This window comes from Papio anubis, chromosome 16 (genome assembly GCF_008728515.1).
Source record: "Papio anubis isolate 15944 chromosome 16, Panubis1.0, whole genome shotgun sequence".
In the NCBI taxonomy this organism is placed as follows: Eukaryota; Metazoa; Chordata; class Mammalia; order Primates; family Cercopithecidae; genus Papio; species Papio anubis.
The window spans coordinates 33,314,328-33,342,089 of NC_044991.1; the positions used below are offsets into that span (position 1 = coordinate 33,314,328).

Here is a 27,762-nt window from a genome sequence, read left to right on the forward strand (position 1 = left end):
TGCCAATGCATTGCCAAACTCTGTCTCAAAAAAAAAATAAAATAATAATAATGATAATAATAATAATTACAAGAGCCCTTCGATATTATGAAAATTAAAATTTCCAGGTGTCACATTTGTCGAATTCTTACCACTTGTCTCACTCCACACCCACCAGCATGGCTGTAATAAAAAAGGCAGGTAACAAGTGTTGGCAAGGATATAGAGAAACTGGAACCCTCATACACTGCTGATGGGAATGCAAAATGGTGCAACTACTTTTGGAAAACCGTCTGGCAGTTTCTCAAAAAGTTAAACATACAGTTATTATATGACCCAATAATTCTACTTTTAGGTATATGCCCAAGAGATAGAAAAACATAGGTCCACATGAAAGTCTGAACAGGAATGATCATAACAGTATTTTATTAAAAACAGCCAAAAAGCCAAAACAATAGCCAATATAACCCTGCTTCTCATTAATTAATGACTGGATACATAAAATATGGTATATCCATACAACAGGTTATTATTTGTAATAAAAATAAATGAAGTAGTGATACAAGCTGCAGCCTGGAAGAACCTTGGAAACATGCTAAGTGAGAGGAACCAAACACATACACACAGCGATTCCGTTTACGTGCAATGCCCAGAAGAGGGACATCTGTGGAGAAAGCACGTCAGTGGCCCCCTAGGGCTGAAAGGGGATGGAGAAATTGGCATATAAAGGCTAAAAAGTTTAAGGTTTCTTTTTAGGGTAACAAAAATATTGTAAAATTGATTGTGGTTTGGATACTAAATTCTGTGAATATGCTAAAGTCATTGTTTCATATGCTTAAATGGGTGAATCCTACAGTGTGTGAATTACCTCTGAATAAATACATTATAAAATCTCCTCCTCATTATCAGGGAGCCCAGTCGCGGTGTAGATGATGGCGGTCCCAGCCACTCCCTGGCCTGCACCTCCTGGAACCTTCCTAACTGGATCCTTTCCTAAAATCCTGATTATCCTGAGACATGAGCAAAGTAAAATGCTTTCTATGAGGCAATAGTTCCTGGAGCAACCAGCGCCTGTGGTCCTGATAACCCCACCTTAGACAGAATGTGTTTGGTGATGTGAACATTGGCAGGGAGGAGGAGTTATGCCAAGAGGAGAGGAGGGCTGCCTCCTGTCCCTATGCCATAGGGGCCCATGCACAGGCCCTGGGAGCTCTAAGAGGCCCCACCCAGCCCCGAGGAAGCCCATGAGAGTTCTGGTTCTCCTGCAGGCTTATGGGTCCACACCCACCACAGTGCTCAACAAATACTACCTCCGTCCTTTTCCTTTTACCAGACTCCTTCCCCTGTGGAATGCTCAGTGGAGGATGCAGGCATCTCTCGGCTCTGTGCTGTGCAGCCTCCCATGGACACCTGTGCTCTGCTTTGGACACAAGATGTGTGGATCAGCGTGACAGTTGGAGTGAGGCATCACCACAGGCTGACTGTTCTCAGACAACTGATGTGTGGCCAAGAGGGGAAATGGATTCCTTTTGGGTAGATTGTCTGCTTGAATTCTTGGCTCACTTTAAGCCAAGACAATTGAGGAAATTGTCTTTTTCTTTTCACTTTTAAAGAGCTGTTTCCATAAAAGGGAATTTAGCCCTTTACCAAATACGTTCCAAATGACTTATTCTGTGTTCCCTTTCCTTTTTGATCTTTGTGGTGTTTGTGCTGGTAGGTGTTTAGCGCTGTGCACACTGCACAAAATGTATAGCCATATTTATTATTCTTTCCTGGCCTCAAGTGCGGTCGCATCAGCTTAGAAAGGGCCTCACGAAAGCATGCAATTCAGTTTCAAACACTCGAACTTTTAACCCAGGGATTCTCAGGCCTGCCTTTTTGTTTGGAATTGGATCTCAGGTCTGATGTACTTTGGGCTGATCTGTATTTTATCTTGCAAAGAGAAATACTAATTTCTAAACTTGTGAGTTCTTGGGAGCTCCCCTACTGTCACTGAGGCAGGCCCTAAATGCCAAGTGGGATGAAGTTCTGCTCCTCCTCTTGGCATAGCTCCTCCTCCCTGGCCAAGCCCACTGGTTTGGGCAGACAGGTGTCAGGTCCTGAGATCACAAACAGGGGAGAGAACTGTGTCCCGAGTAAGGAGAATCAGGAATGCTTACCTGGGACATGCATCAAGATGGGGGAAGACAGGACTGGCAGGTGGGAGGGATCTGTGCTGGCTCTTCTGAGCTACATTGTTCACTCCACAGAGATAGCTTAGGCCGGCACGGCCATTGCCAGCTGACACTTTCCACCTGGCGTGTCTGATGGCAACTTTTGTCAGCTGGTGGCCCCTTAGCTCCTGGCCAGGTGCATTCCCGAAGGCCTATTGGTCCCAAAGTCCTTTAGCCTGGTTCTTTGATGGCTCCTTCTGCTTCTAGGGTCATGGTATCACATAATGGGGCTCTGAAAGACATGGCCATCGAGGTGTTGTCACATGTACCCAGCACAGTCCAGGCGACAGAAGTTTAGAAAGTCAGCAGGTGTGGGACAAGGTGAGGGACTTCTGCAAACTGGCAGGCCTTGGTGAGCCCATGGCCTTCTGAGGGCTGGTGGCCAGAGGCGTCCTTCACTTGAGCAGCATCAGAGGGCGTGGGCTGACCTCATAAAGGGGCCATGGGTGTGACTACCTGGCTGGGGAGTAAAGCCAGAGGGCAGAAGCACCCTGGAGTGCAGACCCCAGCAGACACTTGACCATGCACAGAGGCATGAACTGAGCGTGCTGGGGACAGAGAACAGCCAAGGGGCAGCCGGCAGTCAGTTCAAGTCCTCACGAAGGAGGGCAATCCCACCTGTGGGCCGGGACCGTCGGCTCGAGGGTCAGCAGCCAGGAACGTGGTGAAGAACTTGGATCTGAGGTGGGCCCATGGTGTAGCTGTGGTGTGCTTGCCAGAGTGGCCTCCAAACCCACCCTGGAAGGTGATCCAGAGACCATAGAGCAGAAAGGCTTCCTTGTCAGAGTGAGCTGCTGGAAGCCCACCAGTGTCAGGTCAGTGTAAAATAAGGAGCGGGAAGAGGGTGGAACAGGTCAATGTGCTTAAAACACAGAGAAATGGGGTGACGGTGAGGAGACCATCTGCCTGGTCCTAGGTCCTCCGTGTTCACATCCCCCATCTCTCTCAGTCGCATCAGCTCCCCAGTAATGGTAGGGTGGGGGTGCCACAGTGGACACTTGGGCAAGAGTCCTAGAGATGGAAGGTGCTTGTCAGTCACACACACTGGTTTATGAACAGATGCAGGCAGGGCTGCCCCAGCCAGCTGATGAGCCTCCTGCATAGCTGAGGACTTGATTTGCATTTCTAGGGGAGAGCTTGTAGGCTACCAGAATGATGTCACCAGAGGGTGGCCAGATTAAGACCTTTTGAATCTTCTGGCTGTGTGTATGTCATTTATATTTAGTGCCTGATAGATATCAGGTGTCTCTTAGTTTTGTCAACACGTTCTGTGTTCAACTTAGATATACACTGCCTCCACATATATTTCATTAACACAACTTACGATTTCTGCCTACGTGTGTCTCTATTTGCCCACTCTCTATACACATTTTAACTGGTTTGCCTGTCTTACAAACTACATGCTCATTTATATTCTATAGTAGAATTGGATATCCTCAAAAGCAAATGTACATTCGCTGTTATCTACATGTATGTATCTCTTAGATTGAGACAGGTTACAAGGAAGGGGGAAGGGCAGGCCCTGAGTTAAAGAGTGGATGCTTCCCATCAAGTATGCTTAGGTGCTCTCTTGACCTCTTGATGAGCCTCACTTTCCTCCTATATAAAGGGTTACTCACTAAACAGCCCCATGGGGGATGGCAATGATTACATAAGACACACGAAGTGCCTATGGAATGCTCTCAACCCTGGTTTTCATGGAGGCTCCATTTCATAGGCATGGTTGATTAACTGGTCATTGGTGATTAACACAATCTTTTGCCTCTCTTTCCTCCCTGGGGTGGAGGGTGAGGCTGAAAGGTCCAACCCACTAACCACACTGCAACCAGCCTCCATCCTGAGACTATCTGGGATCCCACCAGGATTCACCTCATTAGCATACACTCAGGTGTGGTTAAAAAGGGCATGATAGAAATAACCAAGATGCTGCTGTCACATCTCAACCACTCAGGCAATTGTAAGGGTTTTAGGTGCTTCCTGCTAAAAACCTGGGGTGAAGACCAAATGTATATTTCTAATTCTACTACAATATCACCACTGTGTTAACAGAAGTTCCTTCCTTTTAATCAGCAGTGCCAAGAGAAGCTGGGGTGCCAGTATCTGTGCATCTTCAGAGGCAGCAGGGGCCAGCGTGCCACATCTGGCCCCAGTCCTGAAAGGATAGATGGTGCTTGGCCTGTGACCCTTGGCTAAGGCACCATGGTCAGGCTCTGCCAGGCCCTGCTGCTGGTAGTGGCCACTATGGCCCTTGCATCCAGAGGAGTCCAAGCCTGGAGCTCAACGAAGGTGGTGAGGACGTTCCAAGATATCCCTCAAACTACGTCTATGTGCAGCAGGCACTCTGGTTCGCCATGAAGGAGTATAACAAGGCCAGCAGAGACAAGTTCAGCTTTAGGGCGCTGAAAGTTCTGAAGAGCCAGGAGCAGGTGGGTGGGGTGCTTGCTCCTTGCCCTTTCACTCCCTGCCCTCAGTGTCAACAAACAGAGTCAAACTCTAAAATATTTAAAATTGTTTATTCTGAGCCAAGCCTGAGTGACCAAGGCCTGTGATACAGCCCCAGAAGGTCCTGAGTACATGTGCCCAAGGTGGTTTATAGCTTAATATTGTACATTTCAGGGGGATAGAAGTTACAGGCATACATCATTCAATACACATAGGTATAAGTTGGTTTGGTTTAGAAAGGCAGGACAACTCGAAGTGGGGGCTTCCAGGTCATAGATGGATTCAAAGATTTTCTGATGGTCGATTGGTTGAAAGAGTTAAGTTGTTACCTTAAGACCTGGAATCAGCCCAGCGTGGTGGCTCACACCTGTAATCCCAGCACTTTGGGAGGCTAGAGGCAGATCATCTGAAAAGGCTGGGAAGTTCAAGATCAACCAGAACGACATGGAGAAACCCTGTCTCTACTAAAAAAAAATACAAAATTAGCTGGCTGTGGAGGTGCATGCCTGTAATCCAAGCTACTTTGGTGGCTGAGGCAGGAAAATTGCTTGCTGAACCAAGGAGATGAGTTGTGGTGAGCCAAGATCATTCATTGCACTCCAAGCCTAAGGCAACAGAGCAAGACTCCATCTCAAACAAACAAGCAACAAAAACCCAGCTGCCTAGAATCAATAGAAACGTATCTGGGATTACAGATCGGGGTTGTGGAGACCAGAGTTAATAATCCATGCAGATGCAGAGCCCCTTTCCAGGTGGCAGGCTTCAGAGAGGAATAGATGGTAAATGTCTCTTATCAGATAGCACAAAGGGTACTTTGACTTTTGATTAATTCTCTCCTGGATTAGGAAAGACCTGGAACAGGAAGAGGATTCTCTACAGAGATGCAGATTTACCCATCAGAGCTGAACTTGGGGCTATTTCAAAATTCATCCAAAGAAATATATTTTGGAGTTTGATGCTTCTTTCAGGACCTATGTATGGGATTAACATAGTAAGTCAAGTTGGATTTGAAGATCTTATTGCTGCAAATGATCTGTGTTCTGTCGGTCCGAGGGCCTCTGACAATGTTAAAAGCTCATCAGTTATTTCCTAATTTCAAGGAGGAGGAGTATAACAAAATAGAGCGATATCCCAGCCCACTTCCAGCATAGCCTGAACTAGTGTTTGGTTTTACTGGAATGCCCACGCCAGCTGAGAGAGTCCATTCAGTCGCTTAGGGAGAACCCTTGCATTTTGGTTTTGGTCTACATCAGAGTCTAGACAAGAGCCCATTATCTACACGGAGTACTTTCACACTGAAACTAGGAATGGAAGACACAACTGAGAGATGCCTTTAGCCACAATATATTTGGTACTATTTTAGGGATTTTGAAGGAGAAACAAATTATGTTGGTATTTGTTTAGGATGAAGATGGGAAACATAAAATATGTGTTGAAATCCTTAAAGTGGTTGCAGTGCATCAAAAGGCAGAGATTAAGGTCAGAGGCGAAGCTTAAAGGGAGCAAGTTTGGACCATTTGTGCATCTCATCAATGGGCATTGGCAGGATGGGTTACTGGCATTGGTGGGTGCAGCTGATGCTTGGGAAAGGCCTGGACTGAAGAGGCTCCTGCTGCAGAAAATGCCAACTCAAAAATGTAAAAGAAATGGCCTAACTAGAAAACTATGCCACCGTTGTATCTTCTCACCACCACCACAGTCATAACTTCTATTTCAGGCAAAGATCATCTATGAATCCTACAACCACTGGATGAGAGTGTTTGGTGTGAACCATTGCAGGGATTGTTTATTAGTTACCAGGGGAAGGGCATTTTCTAATCAAATTTGATAAACACCTTTCTTACCAAATGCTCACCACCAACACTGAGACAAATTGGCCATCATACTTCCTGGCTTCAATGCTGGGGGATGCCAGCACCTGTATATGGTATTCTTGCCCAGAATGCATACTTTGAATGTAATCAGAGGAGAAATTAGACAAATCCATAATTCAGTACATTCTATAAGACCACTTGATACTAATATCATAACATGGGGAAATGGGGAAAATGCTAGAAAACTGTTCCCCAACAAAGGAGACCTATGAGAAGCATGACAACTAAATGCAGAAGGTGGTCCTGTATTATCTCGGTATCAACTAGAGAGAGATTCAGTCTGGTTTATGAATTTGAAAAGGAGAGCGTTGTTTCTCTAAAGGGTTGCAGCCTGCAGGGTGACCATTCTGACAGGCTGGGAATTCACAATATATAGAAAGCTGGGAAAAAAGAAGCACTAGAGGAGAGAAATAAGACAAGGGAATCTGTGCTAGATAAGTTAAGCTAAAATGCTCACATATTTAATAAGCTGTAGGAGGAGTCATGAATATTTATTAAAGAAAAATGTATGCATGCACAGTTGAGCTTCATGCCTCTTCATGGGTTGCATCTTAAAAAACTGATGACATTAGCATGATCCAAAGGTGGATTTTCAGTCCTCTGATGGCAAAAAGCTGAAGCAGAGTCACAAAAACCCTCACTGTGCATCCTTCACACGTCAGCCAAAACCAGTCCAGAGGTGGTGGTCAGTTTTCAGGAAGGGATGCCTTGTGAAGCTGGTGAGTTCTCACATCAAAATGCAAAGAGGGAAGAGGGTGTCTGGTCTTGGCCTCAGGTGATTGACTAATGGCCATAAAAGAATGAGTCGTTTATTTCTTGTTTTCCAGTGTTGGTTTCTGCTTACTCCTTAACAAAGGATACAAATTAAAGGTTAGTGAGGAGAGGACACACTGAGGTATGTCTGACCTCCCATCCCATTATGGCTGGGAATTCAGTTTTTAAGGTTTCTCTGGGGTCCCCTTGGCCTAGAGGGGGTCTATTCAGTCCATTGGAGTTTAGGGTTTTATATTTTGCTTCTCAGTAAAGAAAGAAAAAGTTAGGGGATATTATTGGGACAGTGCAGTAGGATTTTAGTCTGGGTTATATAATAGAAGAGAGCCTTGTACCTCGTTAAATTTCCTGAGAGAAGTTATTGTCCTGTGGCTTGGCAGGCGCCCAAGACAGGACAGGGTGGAACACCGTGAAGGCCCAGGAATGAGATCAGTCTTCCGGAGTCTGGGGGGTGAGAGGGTGGCAGAGGTGGAAGGCACTGAGCTTGGGTCATGGAGGTGCTGACATGAAGCACCATGCAGAGATGCCTCTCCGTGCTCCTCCTCCTCCTCCAGAAACAAATGCTCACCCAGCACCTTCCCTTTGACCTTTCCTGTTCATATCTCCAGGCTGCCAGGCCACCTGCCCTACTTTCCTGTTTTCTTATCTGATCAGGAGAGAAGAGTTCACTCAGGAGGCACACGCCCCCATATGAGTACTTTCAGGACATTAGGCCCCTTATGCATCTTGCCATGCTCTGTGGGACCTTGGCTCCCTCTGGTTCTTTCTGTAGGTCTGGTTATGTTGCTTGTGTTGCTTGAGTAGAGGACACCTGTGACCAGAAATGTGCCACGAATGAGCGAAATTAAAACCTTAGAACACAGGCAGCCTGCAGCTTCTCAGGCATGTTTAACAGCTGTTCTCAGTGAGTTCCCACCCCCTCCAGAACTATTCCACTTTCTTGGATTTCTCTGTGTCTAAGCTTCCCTACTTACATCAGTAAAATAGTGTTTTTGCTTTATAGGCAGGTGTTTAATAATAACAGTAAGCCGAATACTGGGATATCTAAAAAATTATATACCATTTTGTATTGTTTCTTGCTTTTTTTTTTTGTGAATGAACGTTTTATTTTTCAGTTCGCTGTCAGCTTTGGAATGTAGGCAATAATTCAAAACAATCAGGTAGAAACAGATTCAGTAAGAGACTACAACACAAGTATTTAAAATTCCTTGACCTTACAGCTACATACTGCTGGAAAAAGAGCACAGAAAAATATTTTTTTTATGTACCATCCCCCAAACAACACACCATAAAAGCAAAAAGAAAAATTCTTGGTGACAATTCAGTTTAAACTTAATAATATATACATAGGCTTTATGGAAAGAAAACAACCATATCTTATTGGGAGATTTAAGTTAAAAATACACCGATTTGGGCCAGACGCAGTGGCTCAAGCCTGTAATCAGCACTTTGGGAGGCCAGTGGAGGCTGATCCGAGATCCCGGGAGATGAGACCATCTTAGCCTGCTTTCTGGTGGAAACCCGTCACCTCAAAATGCCAAAAAATTAGGCATGGTGGTGAAACCTGTAGTCCCAGCTACTCAGGAGGGCGAGACAGGAGAATGGCGTGAATCCAGGAGGTGAGAGCTTACGGTGGGCGAGATACGTGCCACTGCCTACAGCCTGGGCAACCTGGCTGAGACTCCGTCTCAAAAACAAACAAACAAACAAAAGAAGAAGAAACACAAAAATATTTGATTTGTGTCAGAAGTTAAATGAAGTGTGTACCTGCAGGCTTTAAATGGAAGTAGTTACAGAAACAGCTTGGCCTGCAAAGCCTAAAATCTTTATCAACTTTCCTTTAGGGAAAAGTTTATAGATGCTTCTCTTTTCTTTTCTTTTGGACATTTGAAGCAATTTTATTAGTTTTGACAAATGCTATTTTTAAAATTATACACCATGATGGAAACGCTCTATACATTGTGAAATGACTACCAAAATCAGGCTAATTGACGTACCCATAACCTTACATAGTTACTTTTTTGTTTGTGTGTGTTAGGAATATTGAAAATCTACTCTAAGAGCAAGTTTCAAGCATGTGATACACTGTTAATAACTGATGTCATCATGCTAGACTATCTCTTGGTAGACTGAGTTCTGCTGCAGAGTTTGTGCAACGTGAGTGCTGGTGCAAGGAGCATCCCATCCCCAGCAGCCTGGAGCCACACAGCAATGAGAGAATTCTAGTTTACTTGGCACAAGGGCTGGTTGCTTTCTGCAGGTGCACTCAGGTCTCATAGCTCACTAAGCTAGAACTACCTTCTTCTACTTTACAGGGGAGGAAACAGTCACAAAAAGGTTTAGTAACTTGCCCAGAGTCACACAGCTAGTAAGTAGAAGAGTCAAGATTTAAAGCCAGGCTGAGCCAGGTGTGGTGGCTCACACCTGTAATCTCAGACTTTGAGGAGGCCTGAAGGTGAGAGATTGCCTGGGCACAGGGTCCAGCTTGGTCAGCTGAGAAGGGCAGGAGAATGCAAACCAGGAGTAGGGCTTTGCAGTGAGCTGAGATCCGACCCACTGCACTCCAGCCTGGGCTGACAAGCCAGACTCAGTCTCAAAAAAAAAAAAAAGAAAAAGAAAATTGAAACTGGGTGTGTGGAAACATGCCTGTAGTCCTCAGGACTCTCAGAGGCTGAGGCTGGAGGATTACTTAGCAGGCCCAGGAGTTAGTCACGGTGAGCTATGGTTATTACCTGCATTTCCAGCCTGAGCAATAGAGCTACACCCTGTCTCAAAAAAATAAAAGAAAATAAATAAAAGTAAACTCAGGCTGCTATGCTCTTCTTCATCAGCACCTGCCTCTGAACAATGCCCAGTGGAGCGAAGGTAGGGGAAAAGGTGCAGCCAGGGCCGGAGGAGGGTCTTCAGATGGCCAGGAGTCAGACGGGCCTGTCTGTGTAAAGACTGAGGGGCTCCTCAGCAGCCAGGACTCCACCTGCCTACTATTTCCTGAGCAAGTGTGGGTCAAGATAGGATTAGTGGTTGCTTGGTAGCTGATGAGTATGAATTAGGGAGCTATACTTAAGAGTATTTTTTTTTTTTTTTTTTGAGACCGAGTCTCACTCTGTGGCACAATCTCCGCTCACTGGAAGCTCCACCTCCCAGGTTCATGTCATTCTCCTGCCTCAGCCTCCCAAGTAGCTGGGACTACAGGTGCCCACCACCATGCCCGGCTAATTTTTTTGTGGTTTTGGTAGGATGGGGTTTGTCTGTATTTAGCCAGGGTGGTCTTGATCTCCTGACCTCGTAGTCCACCCGTCTCGGCCTCCCAAAGTGCTGGGATTACAGGCATGAGTCACCGCGTCCGGCCTAGAGCTGTTAGTTTTTTACTGTAATTTCAACTCATGACATATGACTCAAATATACGGCAGTGATTTGCAATTAGGAGTGGCTTTTGCTCCTTAGGGGTGTTTCAGCAATGCCTGGAGGACTTTTTTGTTGTTATGACCAGAGGTGGCTGCTCCTGACATCTAGTGGAAGGAATTATGATCCTCAGGATTCTACCAACCATCCTGCAATGCACATGGCAGCCCCCAAACAAAGAGGGATCCAGCTCAAAATATCAATAAAGCGTAGGAGTTAAGAAACTTGATGATCACCAAAAGTTCGAAGAGTACAGTTGGAAGTTTTTTTTTAAAAAAATGAAAGCAAACCCTCAATTTCTTGCACTTCCAGTCTGGCTTGTCCTTCTTGAGGGCACCACTAAGAGCAGCATGCTCTATCCTTCTAGATGTTTTCTATGTACTTACATATGTGTCTGAAATATTTAAAAGTATACTTTATAGTCATAAAATCATGCTTTCTATGCTATTCTCTACTTTTTTGGCCACTTGAAACATGTCTTGAAAAAGCTACATAAACACACTTAGATCCACCTCGTCATCATATTTCATGAGATGATGTGCCATAAATTTTTTTTTGCCCATTTCCTAATGGACCATGAGTTTGTTTGGTGGGGAAAGAAGTGAAACAGTAGATATTCCTTTTTATGTGTTGCCTACCATAGTGCTTGTAGAGAGTTGGAAATCAGGTGTCAGCGTGGCTGGATTGAAGGATGCCGGCCAAGGCAGTTAAGTCTGTTTCGGGGTGTCAGGAGGGTGCTGCAGAGGAGGGTGGATGTTTGGTGATTGGACTGGGAGGAAAACCCACCCTCCGTGTGGGTGGGCATCCAATCTGCTGCCACCAGTGAGGGCTAGGACAAAGCATAGACCCCATGGGTAGGAGACAGGGATGGCTTTGCTTGCTGAGGCTTCTGGCTCTTTCTTCCTTGCATTGGATGTTTGTTTCTCCTGTCCTTGGACATCCCAATCCAGAGTTCAGCAGCCTGGCGGGCTCTGGGACTTACACCCAGTGGGTCCCACAGAGGCCCTCTGAGGCACTGGCTGCACTGCCAGCTTCCTGGTTTGAGGGGCTTTTGGACTTGGATGGGCCACTGCAGCTGCCCTGCTTTTTTGAACCCAGGCTACTATGGGATTTTTTGCCTCATAATGCGGTATCGTAATTCTCCCTAATAAATATTCTATATACAAATTAATTCCATTAGTTCTGTCCCTCTGGAGACCCTAGGCTAATACCAGGTAATGCATCCTGGATTTGAATTCATTTGGTTAAAATTTTTTGTTGCCGTCAATGGCAAGGTGCCCCTTAAAAGGGCTAAATTACGTTAGATTTTTGGCCATACTGCAGGTCTGAGTACCTCTTGCTTCTCATTTTCACCAGCTGTGGTCTCATTTTGTCTTTCAGAGGTTTGCCAGTCTGATGGAGGCAAAAATAACATTTTACAAATTCCTATAAATTGACCGATTGCATGTTTCATTAAGTTTACTTACAGCCTCCATATTTTACTTTAAGAATTGTTTCTCTTTTTCTTTTGTATTGCTTGTCTTGCTCTTACAGAATCATAGATGTTCTTTATGTACTATTCATATTAAACTATGATTCTTATATGTACTGCCAATATTTTGTGCTTGCCTGTCTGTTGCTTGCAGTTTAATTTTACTTACGATGTCTTTAAGATTTTTTAAAAAATTAACATAATAACATTTGTTTTTTCTTCTTATATGTTGTTTGGAGTTTATATCTTACTTAAGAAGTCCTTTTCCATTTTTGAGTACAATGGATTTTAATTGTGTATAGGGATTTGATTGCCGCCAAAGAAATAGCACCGAGATGCATAAAATTTTCTTTCTTTTCCTCTCAGCAAATTGAGATTGCTTTACAGCAGGGTGCATCACCTGGAGATGGAGCAGTGAACACCCTCTGGACAAAGGGAGGGGAAAGGGTTCTTATTCCCTGACACACATGGCCCTCTGCACGCGTCATTCCCTGCAGTAGTTTTAGACCACTGGGGCTGACTAATTCTGATTAGCTAATTTAAAGAGAGTGACAGAAATTTGAGTGGTTTGTAGGAAAATGGTGCCAGACAGAGAATCCGAAATGGGGTGGGGTGGAGAATGAGTCAGGGCAAAGCAGATAATCTGAATGAGTCAGGGTGGAGCAGGTGATCGTAAAAGGTTGCTTTATGAGAGGAAGTTAAGTTTAAAAGTAGAGAAGGCAAAGGGTGAAGACATACTGGTATATTGATTCTTTGAAGAGAATTTAGAACTGCATTATCTAACACGGATTCTTCTAAGACATTTATAATTTTAGCTCAGTAATTTATCTTGGAATTATTTTTTATTTATGATGTGGGTACTGGATCTAACTTTAACTTTTTAAAATAGTAAATTTCCCTAACCCTCTCTATAAAAGGCCTCTGTGTTTTGAAAAGCCAGCTCAGCATTGACTAAGTATCCAAATATAACTGGGTTTGTTGTAGGATCCTTGATTATTTTATTTGTTCCTGAGTCGGTATTGTAGAGTTGCTATTGAGTAGGAAAAGCCCTTTACATTATTCTTTTAAAAACCTTTTAAAAATAAGAATTCCCATTTATTCCTTAAAACCTTTTCATTGTGAAACCAACACAAAAACAGAAAACTTCATAACGCATAGATGTCAAGCAGAATGAATCACTTTAAAATGAGCAGCTTTAAAATAGAAATGGATTCCCATAAGCATAGTCACCAGGCTTCTCAGGCTTCGTGGGAGTTAGCAAAGCCGCCTCTTCCTGCTCACCGCTGGAAGAAACTTTACTGTGAACACTGCCTAAGTGTACAGCCCTCACACCACAGCTTTACCTGCTGCTTGAACTTCATAGGTGTGAGATCCCACATACTGTGTTATTTTGGTTTGGCTTGTGTCTTTCAATATTACATTTGTGCATTTCGTTCATGTTGTGGCATGTAGCAATAATATACTCCTTTCGTTTTTTTCAAAATCAAGTGTTTATTTTTTAAAAAAAATTATTGTATATATTTAAAGTATACAACATGATATTTTCATATACCTGTAGATAATGGAATGATTACTACTGTTGAGTGAATTAATATATCCATCATTACACATTGTTACCTTTTTATGGGGATCAAGATACCCAAAATCCACACTTTCAGAAAATCCCGAATACAATACAGTAACCCTGACTTTGTCCTCATGATGTACATTAGAACTCTAGACTTGTTTGACCTACATATCTATGACTTTTTATCCTTTGACCTATGTCTCCCCATTTCCTCCTGACCACTTTAGCTTTTTGTATTGGTGAGTGAAAATCAGGCATGAAAGAAAAATACTGCATGATCTCATTTATGTGTGGAATCTTAAAGAAAAAAAAGTAGGTTCATTTCTTGCAACATGTCATTGCTCATTTTTTTCACCATGTGTTTATCATAGCACTGTTGATACATGTTGAAGTTTGTTTCATCTTTGACTGTGGCGAATCGTGACACTGCTCACACACACAGAGCGCCTACCTTATGGATACACAGTGCCTTACATGGATTCAGTTCCATAATACAATCCATTGCATTGTATTCCATGCAATACACTGAATATCACACTAAAGTGAGTCACACACATAGTTTGGATTCCCAGTGCCAATAAAGTTATGTTTATACTATACTGGAGTCTATTAAGTGTCCAATAGCCCTAAATCTAAAAATGTGTACCTTAGTTCAAAATACTGTATTGTTAATGAAATACAGAATGATGCACAAACCTTGGGCAATTGTGATATGCATGGTGGAATGATCTTTTTGTCTCCATGTTGGTGGCTGCTGACTGAGCAGGATGAAGTGGCTTTTGTGTTGAGAAGATTTAGGGGACTGTGGCATTTCTTAAAATAAGACCAACGAGTGAAGTTTGCTACATTTGGTGCGGCACTCTCATGAAGCTTTCACCTTAGCATGTGATGGTGTTTGATAACATTTTACTCACAGTACAACGTTTTTAAAATTGGAGTCAACCCTCTCAAACCTTGCAGCTGCTTTATCAACTCAGTTTGTGTAATATTCTAAATCCTGTAATTGTTGTCATTTCAACAATGTTCACAGCATCTTCACAGAAACCAATTCCATCTCAGAGCCATTTTTCTGTATCACCTAAGAAACAACTCCTCATCTATTCACATTTTATTATAAGGTGTAGCCAGTTGATCACATTTTCAGTTCCTTCTAATTTTAATTAAATCTACTTCTTCCACCATGCAATTTGCATGCCTCCACTGAAGTCTTGAGTCCCTCAAAGTCATTCATGATGATTGGATCAAATTCTTCCAAATTTCTGTTAATGTTGATATTTTGAACTCCTCCCATGATTCACACATGTTCTGAATGGCATGTAGAATGGTGAATCCTTTCCAGGTTTTCAACTTACTTTGCCCAGATCCATCAGAGGAAGTTGCCCAGATCCCAGATCCATCAGAGGAAGTTGCCCAGATCCCAGATCCATCAGAGGAAGTTACAGCCTTGAAATGTTTTCCTTAAATATCAACACTTGAGAGTTGAAATTACTCCTACAGAATGGATGTTGTATTAGCCAACATGGAAACAATATAAAAATCTTTGTATATTTCCTAAACTATTGAACATTTGGTATATGAATCAATGAAACATATATGTAATCCTTTGAAGGGAATTGTGCATGTGTTTGTTTTTTTGTTTTTAGTTTTAAGGCATTTATGTATGTATTAGTAGAGTAATATATTCAGTAAACTGCGCTGTAAACAAAAATGCTTTCATCCAAGATTTGATGTTTTCTTATATGTAGAGTAGATTTAGCATAATTCTTAAGTGCTTTAGGATTTTCAGAATAGTAAATGAGCGTTGGTTTCAACTTAAAGTCACCAGCTGCATTAGCCTCTAACAAGAGGGTTAACCTGTCGTTCGAAGCTTTGAAGACAGACATTAACTTCTCTCTAGCTATGAAAGTACTAGATGGCATCTTCTTCTAACAGAAGGCTGATTGATCTGCATTGAAAATCACTTGTTTGTGTAGCCACCTCTATCAATGATCTTAGCTGCGTCTTCAGGATAACTTGCTATAGCTTTTACATGAGTACTTGCTGCTTTACCTTGTACTTTAATGTTATGGAAATGGCTTCTTTTGTTAAACCTCAGGCCAGTCTCACTAAAATTTAACTTTTCTTCTGCAGCTTCTCCACCTCCCTCAGCGCTATAGAATTAAAAGACAGTTAGGGCGCACTCTATGAGACTGGGCTTTGGCTTAAAGGGGTATTGTGGATTGGATTTGATCTTTCATCCAGACCATTAAAACTTTCTCTATATCACCAATAAGGCTGTTTTGGTGTCTTATCATTTACGTGTTCACTAGAGGAGCATCTGTAATTTTTTTCAAGAACTCTTTCTTTGCATTCATAGCTTTGTTAACTGGTGCAAGAGTTCTAGCTTTCAGCCTGTCTTAGATTTCAACATGCCTTCCTCACTAATCTCAATATTCAGCTTTTCGTTTAAAGAGTGGGTGTGGCTCTTCTTTTCCACGTTACAGTAGGGCAGCAGTGGGGTTGGTTGGCCTTATTTCAGGTATTGCTGTCGGTTCCGGGAATGGGGACTGGGAAGAGATAGATGGGAAATAGCCAGTCTGTGGAGCAGTAGGAACACACGTATTTATAGATTTAAGTTCATTGACTTACATGGTCATGGTTCTTAGTGCTCCAAAACAATTACATAGTAACATCAAAGACTACTGATCTACCGTAACAGATGTAATAATAATGAAAACGTTTGAAATATTTTGACACTTGCCAAAATGCGACACAGAGCCAGGAAATGTGCATGTTGGAAAAATGGTACCGATAGATGCTTGACTCAAGGTTGCCATAAACCTTCAATTTGTAAAGAACATGATAATTCAAAGTACAATAAAATGAGGTGTACCTGTATTTGTACATGTGTGTGTCTTTGAAGTTAGGTGTACATCCAAAAGTGAAATTGCTTGCGATCCAAGAGTGTGCACTTCTCTCTCTGACCTCTAACCCAAGATTTAAAGGGCTCATGTGAATCAGTCAGGTCAACCAAGTCAATCTCCCTGTTTTAATTCAGCTCTCCCCTAGAGGATAGCCCCAATCCCCACAGAGTAGATAAATACTATTCATAGTCCTAGGGATCCCACAGGGCACACACAACAGGGAGCAGGACTGCTGGGGGCATCTTAGAATTCTGCCTACCACACTCCCTTTGTTCAATGCCTAGGAAACTTTTCTAGAATTTCTTAAAAAATTTTTAAATATTTTGTCAGTTGTCTCTGATTCTTCTGGGACGAGTTATTGTGTTTAAACTTGGTCATTCTCTTTAATATGTTCTCTCCCCTAAGTCTTGTAAACCTGGTTTTCTTGTTCAATTTTAAATAAATTCCACTTTTGCCATTATGGGCTATTTCACCAGAGCACCCCAAAGGCTCTCAGCAGACAGAAAGGGCTGCTAGGAACTTGGCCTTGAGTAGAGGCAGCCCTGAGGAAGCTAGAAATTACAGGAGGAATCACCATATTTCAATAAAGGTGAATATGAGATTGACGAATAAAGAAACTTTAGAGAGAATCAATACAAATACACACTAAGCGAGTTCTAGTTCTGGGTCATAGTTTTATTTCCTCAATATCTATTGATTAGGCATGAAGATGCTAGAAGCTCTGCTGTTTCTGAAGCTCTAATAAGCAAACCATTAGCTTCCCCAGGAAAATAATTTTTGGAGGAATCATTTTCTTGCTTTATTTTGGAGACAGTTACCATTACTTCAAAATTGAATACTATGATGAGAGAGAGAGAGACAGAGATATCAAGATAAGAAAACTTCCAAATCACCCCAAAACTTCTGGACAGAAAACAGTTGAAGAGGGGGAAGGCAGAAAGACATTCTTTCCCCTGAGTAGTCAATGACATGTTTATTTACCAGAGATGACAATTGATATGACATATTCTTTAATAATATATTATTTTTACATTACTCATTGACAGGTGACAGATAGTTTGGAGTACTATATTGAGGTCAAAATTGCCCGAACCATTTGCAAGAAAACTTCAGAAGATGAAAACTGTGCTTTTCAAGAGGATCCCAAAATGCAAAAGGTATGTGGCTGAGACAAGAAGAATCCCTTGCCCTGGTAAGATTTGTGTACCACATCATATTCAGTACTGTGGATGACCAGGTTCTAGACACAGAGCATCATTTCTATTATCTGTTGCTGATGCCAACCTTTATCTTCCCGGAGAATGTTATAGGATGGTTAGGGTGGCCCAGCACTTCTTGCTGGAAACCTCTGACTGGGTGGCACCTTTGCCCAAAGTTCTTGTCCTGTTTCACAGGAAGGGTGAGGTACACAGACAAGTGGAGAGGTGGAAACCAAGGCGAAGAGACTTCATTGAGGAGGTGGTGAAGGCGGCAGAGGAAACCCGTGGTGGGTGGCTCCTCTCTGTAGGCGGATTTATTCAAGTGTGTTCCAACTCTGTGAAGTGGCTCCTCTCTGCAGCGGCTGTTTAATCTGTCCTCTGCTTTATCTGAGTCCGGGTTTCTATGGTCTTCAGAGGGGAAGTGTGTGCTGATTGGTCTATGGTCAGCCACGGGTGGGCCCAGCAATAAGTACAAGTTCCCCCTCTGGTCTGCAGGACTGGCAGTCCAGCCCAGAGGCCTCAGACCCTCCCCAGCCTGAAGGTGGGGCTTCTTGGGACCCTTTGCTTTTGGGGCCACATGCCACTTGCACCTCCATGGCCCGGGGCTGGGCTGTGCAGTAGCTTAGCAGGCCAGTGCTGAGCTGTCCTCAGCACCCCCCTCAGCCTCTCTCCCGTACTCCTTGGTGCCCAAAGACTGGAGGGGGTCAGAGTATTACAGCTGCCCTAAGCAGGCATGCACCCAACTGGATTGCAACAACTCCGGGTTCCGTCCCAGCCTCGCTCCATGATCAGAGCAGGTGCCAGGTTAGGAGGCCAGTCAATGCTCATGAGCATCTCCAAGGCAGCAGAGCAGGGAGAACTTCCCAGGCCCTCAAAAGAGCACAGGGTCTCAGGTGCTCTGGACTTGGGAAGTTGCAGCTGAACCCAGGGGCTCCTGCCTCCCACAACTCAGAAGCTGCGTGGCTCCTGCTTCTCCCAGCGTCCTGGGCCCACCTTCCTGCTACAGCCGACGTCTTGGCAGTGGCCACTCTCCATGTGCTGCTGCTACCATCACCACCAACACACCAACACACACACACACACACACACACACACACACACACACACACACACACAGAGTTAGTGACTTAAAGTAAAATAAACTCATTATTTCTCACTATTCTGGAACCTGGGCTGTGTTCTACTGGGGCAGGAATATTCCCAGGGCTGGCTTTCAACTGCTCATGCTTGTCTGGCACCTCTGCTGGGATGGCTGAAACAATGGGGGGCTGGCCAGGCTTCCTTCTCATTCTGCTCAGGGACTCCCCATGAGGCAAACTTGTAGAGTGATCAGTCATCCTGGTTTGTCAAAGACTGTAGGCTTTCCTGGGATGTAGGCCTTTCAGTACTAAAACCAGGAAAATTTTGGCAAACCAAGATGTATTGGTTATCCTACACTTGGACATTCTCACAACATGGTGCTTCTAAGAGAGTAAACATTCTTAATTAGCTCCTAAGAGGAAGAAACAGAAGCTGCCATCAGACCTGACAGAGAAGAAAGTGATGGCTGCCACTTTGGTGCACTGTCAACTCCGGCACCATTCGCTGAGGGGTCCTGGCCCAGTAGCAGGTACAGCATGACCTTCCCCCACTGCAGTCCTTGAAAGAGCTTTCCTCTCTCAACACAGGGACTCTACAAATATGATTGCTTTGGAAGTAAGTTGGAAGCAATGCTTTTGGCTAGTTCTGACCAGTGGGCCAGGGAAGTCCCAAATGCGGGGACCTTGACCCTGGACAGTGTCAGGCTCGTCACCTTCATGAAGAATTGAGACAAATTTGAAAATAGTGAAAATACATAGATTTATTGCAAAGCAAAAAGAACACACTCAAGATGTGGGGAGTGTGGGTGTGTACCTGACAGAGTCATGTGCAAGAGGGTTTGGTGCTCCTACCTTTGTGGGTTTCTTTAACCCAAAGCTGGAATATTCATGAAAATTCCTGGAAAAAGATGGAGATTTGGACTGGTGTGCCACCCATTTTTACACCAAATATGGGTGTTCCCAGAACTCCACAGTGCTGATGGGTGTGTATTTAGTATGTTAACGAGCACATAATGAAGTCCTAGGTGAAACTTAGGTCAAATCCAGTGCCATGTTGGGTCCAGTCAGTCTTAGCCAGCTTGGTCCACACCCTGGTTTTCAGGGTATCATTAGCCCCTAGCTTCTGCAGCTATTTCAACAATTTCCTTTTGCTAGTCAGGCAAAACTGCTGCCTGGAATGTTCTATTCTCCTGCAACCACCCTGTAGTATTCCTGTCTCAATTCCACTAGTCCAGCCGCTGCATGGAAGTCCTACAAGGCTCTGGGACAGTCCCAAGACTCCAGCCCAGTGGCCCTGCATGCTCCCCATAGTCTCAGAGGTCCAGGCTGCTGCTATTTTAGGCCAGATGGGGACAAACCCCAGCTTGTGCTTTGTAGGTGTTGGGCTGGGGATGGAGACTGTCACAAAGGCAAGTTCATCACAGAGGAGTCAGGCTTAATAAAAAAGTCCCTTACTCTCCTCGTAGTTGATTAGCAGAGATACATTTCAGATTGAAATTTAATATTTTAAAATGTATATAAATATTTTCTAAAAGTATGTTCTCATAAAAATATAGGGTACAATGAAAGGGAGCCCCGGACTCTGGATGATGCCCCCACCCCCTGCCAAGGAGTTTCCATTGGGATCATTTGTGTGGACAGCCTTAAGATAATTTCACTATCAATTTACATAAATGACATAGTCTTTTTTCTCTTTCCCTTTTTATTTAAATAACTGCTGACATACTGTGTGTTTTTTGATGTAACTTCCTCTTTTTCACATTTGTCTTGCTAATCTTCTCATAAAAATTATTTCCAATTTTTTTCTTTCATAAATGAAACTATATTGAAAAACCTTATATATGCATATTTCTGCCCTGTGTATTTTTTTCATCTATTTACTAAATTCCTAAAGCAAGCACAAGACATGGATAGCCGGAAATAGTGGCAGATAAGTGATTGGCAAAAACTGCTCAGACATAATACCAATTAAAAATATCCCACATATTTAGCTTGTGGCTGGGTGGCTCATGCCTGTAACCCAGCACTTTGGGAGGCTACATGGGTGGATCACCTGAGGTCAGGAGTTCAAGACCAGCCTGGTCACCAGGCTGCAGCCCACTGTCTCTACTAAAAATACAAAAATTAGCTGGGAGTAGGGGCACATGATTGTAGTCTCAGCTACTTAGGAGGCTGAGGCAGGAGAATCTCTTGAACCTGGGAAGCAGAGGTTGTAGTGAGCCAAGGCTGTGCCACTGCACTCCAGCCTGGGCCACAGAGCTAGACTTCGTCTCAAAAAAAAAAAAAAAAAAAAAAAAAAAAAAATCCTCATTTTTTGTCATTTTTTGTCTCACTCACTCTGTCGCCCAGGCTGGAGTGCAGTGGTGCGATCTCAGCTCACTGCAAATTCTGCCTCCCGGGTTCATGCCATTCTTCTGTCTCAGCCTCCCGGAGTAGCTGGGACTACAGGCATCCACTACCACACCCAGCTAATTTTTTGTATTTTCGGTAGAGACGGGGTTTCACTGTGTTATCCAGGATGGTCTCTATCTCCTGACCTCATGATCCACCTGCCACGGCCTCCCAAAGTGCTGGGATTACAGGTGTGAACCACCATGCCCGGCCAAAATCCTCATATTTTAATGAAGAGCAGACAGCTTAGCAGAATGCCAAGTGCAAGCAGGTGGCTAAATCTAGAGAGTGAATTCTTATAAAAGATTAGAAATAATTTTAAATTAAGTAATATTTCAAAAATTCAAGAAAGTACTAAGAATGATATATCAAATACCTATCCACCTACCACACAAATTTTACAACTATTATCATTTTATTACATTAATTTTTGCTATTTTTTTAAATTTATTTTTATTTATTTTTAAAAATAAATTTTATTGGACGTATTTAAAATATATCACATGGTATTATGTGATTCATATAGATAGTAAAACGGTTACCATAGTGAAGTAAAATAACATAATCTCACATAATTATGCATTGTTTTTGTGACACGAACAACTAAATCTAGTCATCTAAAAGAAGTTCCAAATATAGTGTAATTTAATTAACTCATGATGTACATTAAACTTCATCCTATATCTGCTAATTTGTAGCTTCTAGCCTACATCTCCCAACCCCCCACAACCTGCTGTGTGGGTAACCATTACTTTATTCTCTCTCTGTATATTTGACTCTTTTTTTTTTAGATTCTACATGTAAGTGTGATGATGCCATATATTTCTTTCTGTGTCTGGCTTGTTTCACTTAGTACAGCCCTCCCACCAGTTTCATCCTTGTGGCCAATGACATGATCCCTTTCTTCTTTAAGGCTGAATAATATTTCATCGTGTGTGTGTACTGCATCTTCTTTATCCATCCATCAGTTGACAGGCACTTACATTGTTTCCACATGCTGGGTATTGTGAATAATGTTGCAATGAACACAAGAGTGCAGCTATCTTTATGAAGTGACGATTTTATTTCCAGAGGGATTGCTAAATCATATGGAAGTTCTATTTTTAATTTCTTTAGGAACCTCCATACTGTTTTTCATAATGACTGTGCCAGTTTACATTCCCAGAAACAGTGTACAAGGGCTCTTTTCTCTCCACACCCTCACCAACATTCGTTATCTCTTGACTTTTAGGTAATAGCCATCCTAAAGGGTATTACTATTTATTTTAAAAAGTAAAATGCTACACATCTGTTATGCTCCCCTCAAAGATAACCACTCTTCTATCATTGGTGGGTAACATTTCTACCTATGTTTAAAAACTTTTGCCTATGTAAAAGAATTTTGTATGCTTTTCAAAATTTACATAAATTTTGGAACTTTCTGTTATTTTTTTATTTTATAGTGGGACTCTTGCTTCTCCTTTAATATCCTCTTTTGGAGTTTTCAATAAGGCAGTTCCTTGGTTAGCCACAGCCTGGTGGCTGGAACACAGCTTTCAACCTGCTGTGACTCCCTGACCTCACTCTACTCCTGCTTCCCACTTTTCTGATTTTATTCCCCCTTGGCCAAACTCAACTGGAAGCCAGAGGGGCCCACTGACACAGTCCATGGTGGTCATAGGAGCGGCAGCCTAATGGGTACGGTGGTCCAGAGAGGTCAGGGAGTGGAGACAAGGGTGTCCATTGAAGCAACCCACAGAGGTCAGAGGTCAAAAGCGCTCATTGGAGCAGCCCATGGAAATCAGAGGGTAAGGATGCCCATTGGTGTAGTCCATGGAGGTCAGAGGGTAAGGGTGCCCATTGGTGTAGTCCATGGAGGTCAAAGGGTAAGGGTGCCCACTAGAGCAGCCCATGGAGGTCAGGGAAGGTAAGGGTGCCCACTGGAATTTCCCATGAAAGTCAGAGGGCAAGAGTGCCCACTGGAGCAGTCCATGGAGGTCAGAGGGTAAGGGGCCCACTGGTGTAGTCCATGGAGGTCATAGGGTAAAGTTGCCTATTGGAGTGGCTCATGGAGGTCAAAGGGTAAGGGTGCCCAATGGAGCTGCCCATGGAGACTGGGGCAGGGCGTGTGCTCTATTGGGAGCTGCCTCTATGGAGGCCGGGGAGGGCAAGGGCATCCACTGGAGCCACCATGGAGGGCCACACACACCGAGGGCGTGTGCCCATTGAGCAGCCTTCCATGGAAGTCAGGAGGGCAAGTTCCAATGTAGCTGTTTTCTCCTTCCATGGAGGTCAGCCTCCGCAAGACAGCTTCTCAGGTGGTAGGCAGAGGAGTGCAGACCTCGGGGAACAAAAGGAGAAAATTTAACACAGTGGCAAGGGTGGAGATGTGAGAGCCATATGAGTCCATAATTAGTCTATTGAGATACCTCGAATGAGAGATAATGTTGGTTAGGTTGGGGAGGTGCTCAGATTCTGGGTCTATGAAAGTTTGTTTAGAATTTGCTGATTGATTAGCCATGGAGTGTGAGAGGAGGAAAATCAGGATGGCTCTGTGTTTGGCAGAGGCTGGGAGGCTACTGTCTTGCTTCACGAGCCGTATCCTATCTTGAGTACATGGCACTCAATAAACTTTTATCCACTTGCCCACATCTATTTACCATGTGGAGATTTTTATCTGTCTCTGTCCTTGCATTGGATCCTTTTCTGTTTCATAAAGCTCCTATAGATTGGACCCTATCTGTTTTCTTGGTTTATTTATAGGTATTTAGAAAGGAAGAAAATGCGGGTATCTGGGATCCTTGGAAAATAAATTTTAAAACAATATTATTTTAAATAGTTACTGGCCTGATTCAGTCAATGTAAGAAATTTGGAAATTTTAAAAAATACTGAGCTTTTTAAAATCAACTATAAATACTCTTATCCAAATTTTACCACTGTAAATATATTGATATGTATTTTAGTTTAAAAATATTTTATGTTTATATTCTTTGTAGTTGAGACCATAATGAATGCTGTTTTACGATCTAGATTTTCAATAATAAAACCTAAGCATTTCTAAAACTGTAAAATGAGAACATCATGTAATGAATCTATTTGATATTATTTTATGATGCTTCCATATATTATTTAGCCAATTCTTGAGAATTGATTAAGATTTTCCCTATTTTTTAGCTACTATGGACAGTGCTATAATTAATAGTCTTATTTCTATGTGTGTGTATGTCTGATTATTGTTTCCTTATAGGCAAGGTTCTCAGAAATTGAATTACTAATCCAATATTTTTTCACCTCTTAAAAATTTTAATATACATTGCTAAAATATCCTCTAGGGTTGAGCTTGATAATCGGGTTATTCAGATCCTCTGTTTCCTGATTCTTTTCTGTCTACCTTGGCTGGTCCAGAAGTTAAACAATTACTTAGTCAACTCTCTGGCAAACCCGATGCCTACTCTCTTTCTGGCACACACAGGCTCCCCCATCCCTGGATCCCCTCTCCTTTCCTCTGCCCAGGTGTAGGTTTGACCTCAGTTCTGCAAAGTACCGTCTGCTGTTGGTGGCGCGGTCCTATTTTCTCCCCCAAAACTGTTCCTACACCTTTATATCTTACAGAATTTCTTCTCTACTTGCTGTCATTCAAGTTTACACTGACTTCATGGAAGTATTCTTACTTTATATTTTTATTCTAAACGAAGATTTTAGGACAGAGAGGAGGGAAACAGTGTCTCGTTCCCAGGCAGGGAGCCAAAACCCACATATTCTGCAGGACTCTGGGATGAGAGCTACTTGTTTCCTTCCAGTCCTACAGCTGCAAACTTTCATCCTTGGTTGCTGGCAAATTTTTATTTCCACAAGGTGCCTTCTATTCCCACTGCCAGACACTGGGTAGGGCTCTCTGTGAGCCTAGGTCTCTGTGGGCTACAGGGAGTCCATGTGGATGGATAAGAGTCAGGGCTGGAGTTGGGGATTTTCCACACAACCCGGGCCCTTGGGGCCTGGACCCTTGGCTCCTGGAGTGAAGCCACACCCATGATGGCCAGGATCACAACAGGAACTCCATGGAGACTCGGTGAGGGGGCTGGATCCTCTGTTGTCTGACGAGGCATGGCTGACTCAGACAGATTAGCCCTGCTGATTCTAACTTCTGCCTGGAAATAAGAACTCTGGCTTTAAATAGAAGCTGAGTATTCTTTTTGTCTCTTTCAGGTGGTTTTTTGTACTTTTATTGTTGCATCTAAACCATGGAAATTTGAACTCACCATGCTGAAGAAACAATGCAAAGATATGTAGTTATCTTCTAGCGTGTTTTGCACACATATTTCCATTTTAAAGAAGAAGCAAAGGCACTTGCAAGAACTAGAACAACACAGTTAACCCATTGACTTCATTTGTTTGGGCTTTTTGCATTTTTGTGTGTTCTTCTAAGTGGGCCAGGTTGAAAATCCACATGCCTTTGACAGCATTGCACAGCCTATTCCAGTTTCGTGGACACACCCACCAGGCTGGGATAATCTGCTACCAATAAATGGAAGCTTGTGCTCTCTAAGAATCTCACCCAACTCTTTGAGTAATACAAATTACTTTTCATGGACAAATCTTTCTAGATAACCAGAAGACCCAGTCCTCAATTGCTTCAAGCATGCTGGCACTTTCTGTAAGGCTCTGACAGTCTCATTGCCTGAGAGTTTTCTATCCGCTAATTCTCTCTACAGAAATCTCTCCCTTCCTGTGGGACTTTTTGGAAGATGCAGCCTGTTAGCTTAGAAACAGCTAGTTTTAACCAGATCCAACCAGAAAGACAGTTTGGCCATTTAGAGATTTCCAAGGTTTGAATTGGAAGGAAAAAAAGTTAATGATGCAGGGAGAGAGAAGACGTATCTATGTGTGTGTGTGTGTGTGTGTATGCATGCGTGTGCATGTCTGTGCATCAGTGTGTGCTCACAGTTAGATGTATCAGTTACTTAATGCTGCATGACAAATCACCTGATCACTTAATGGCTCAAGCAATTTATTTATATGACTCATGGTGTCTGTGAGTCAAGCATCTCTGGGTGGCCTGACTGGGCAGCTCTGGTTGTCACGTCTCATTGAGTTACACTCTGATATTGGCTGTTAAGCATGGCCTAGCGTTTGATGGACTCTGGAGAATCCCTTCCAAAGTAGCTCACTCCCATGGCTGTAGGTTGATAATAGCTATTGAATGAGGTATCTGTTCTCCACGTGGCTTCTCTGCAAGACTGTATGTGAGCTTGGTATTCCGGTTGACTTGCTCCAGACACAGCGTTCCCAGAGACCAAGATGCCGGAAGCCACTGTATCGTTTGTAAACTAGACTCAACCCAGAACAGCCCTGGCTCAGTGTGGACTATTCAAGGACATAAAGATAGGAGATTAGGGTCACTGGAGGCTATCCGGGAGACCGGCCACTACAGTGTGTACACGTGTGTGCATGTGTGTGCATGCATGTGTATGAGGAATGGACTGAAGTGCTAAAGGGGGATACCATGACCGTAAAGAAGCACTTTCTGAAATCCTGATGCTTAGACGGCAGCACCAATGTGCAGGTTGGGGCCAGGAGACAATATTGTGTAATAGCCAGTAATAATACAGGGTCAGGTTCTAACTTAGACATATGAGAGAGGGATGGTGAAGCTCAGAGGCCACCTGCATGACAGCTCTCCATGAGGGCTCTTCTCTGACAGGGCTGACTGCAACCTTCTGAGCCCTCCCACCAGGCTGCAAGGCCAATGAAGGCAGCTACTGGAGTGCCAGTGGGTAATACCCCTGAGAGGAGCCCTCAGCCAGTGATAGAAGTTGGAGGATAAACATCCTGGCCTTTTGTCCCCTGGGATATAACACCAAGTTGTGTCTACCCAGTCACTGAGGAGTGCCCTGCAAGACTGAGCCCTAGCTATCCATATTGCTAATCTCACTATCCGTGCTGCTTCTACCCCTTACCATTTCCACTTTTCAGTTGCCTTTCTGGAATTATTTCTAAATAAGCCACTTGTACTTGAATTTTTTGTCTCAAAGTCAGCTTCTGAAGGAGCCAACCTGATAGTGGAACCCAGATCTATGGTAAGTGGCACCCTGAGACTCCCAGCGGCTTGCCTGGCTGAGATCAGACATCAGGACACCCTTCACCCTGACAGTGGAAAAACCAATTCTGCCGCTGGCCAAAATATTTAAAGAGGTTTACCTCCCTGGAGCCATATGGAGTGCCTTTCCTGCTGAGAAGGAAACACAGTCTCAAGAGGTCCTAAGAAAGTGTGCCTGAGGCAGTCTGGTTATAGGTTGGTTTGAAACATGTTGTGGAGGAGGTTCCAAGATGGCCGAATAGGAACAGCTCCAGTCTGTAGCCCCAGCTGCGAGCCATGAAGACTGGTGATTTCCTGCATTTGAACTGAGGTACCCAGGTTCATCTCACTGGGGTTTGCTCGTGGACTTGGGTGCAGTCCATAGAGCAGGGTGGGGCAGCGCATCACCCCACCC

General features: G+C 43.5%; 1 protein-coding gene and 1 long non-coding RNA gene across 2 annotated transcripts; one reads left to right on the forward strand and one right to left on the reverse strand.

Moving 5' to 3' along the window:
- Nucleotides 1–81: 81 nt before the first annotated feature.
- Nucleotides 82–2,555, reverse strand: LOC116270771. The gene is made up of 2 exons (XR_004178967.1): nucleotides 2,139–2,555; nucleotides 82–162 (listed from the first exon to the last, which is right to left on the reverse strand). It is a non-coding gene; the product is annotated as an uncharacterized LOC116270771 (long non-coding RNA).
- Nucleotides 2,556–2,673: 118 nt separating this feature from the next.
- On the forward strand, nucleotides 2,674–25,658 carry LOC101019771 (cystatin-13-like). Its single transcript, XM_009216664.2, is given in 5 exon segments — nucleotides 2,674–3,007; nucleotides 4,266–4,503; nucleotides 4,506–4,618; nucleotides 17,669–17,779; nucleotides 25,478–25,658. Coding segments are annotated over 4 exon segments (420 nt in total). The 5' UTR covers nucleotides 2,674–3,007; nucleotides 4,266–4,391; the 3' UTR covers nucleotides 25,562–25,658.
- Nucleotides 25,659–27,762: the final 2,104 nt, after the last annotated feature.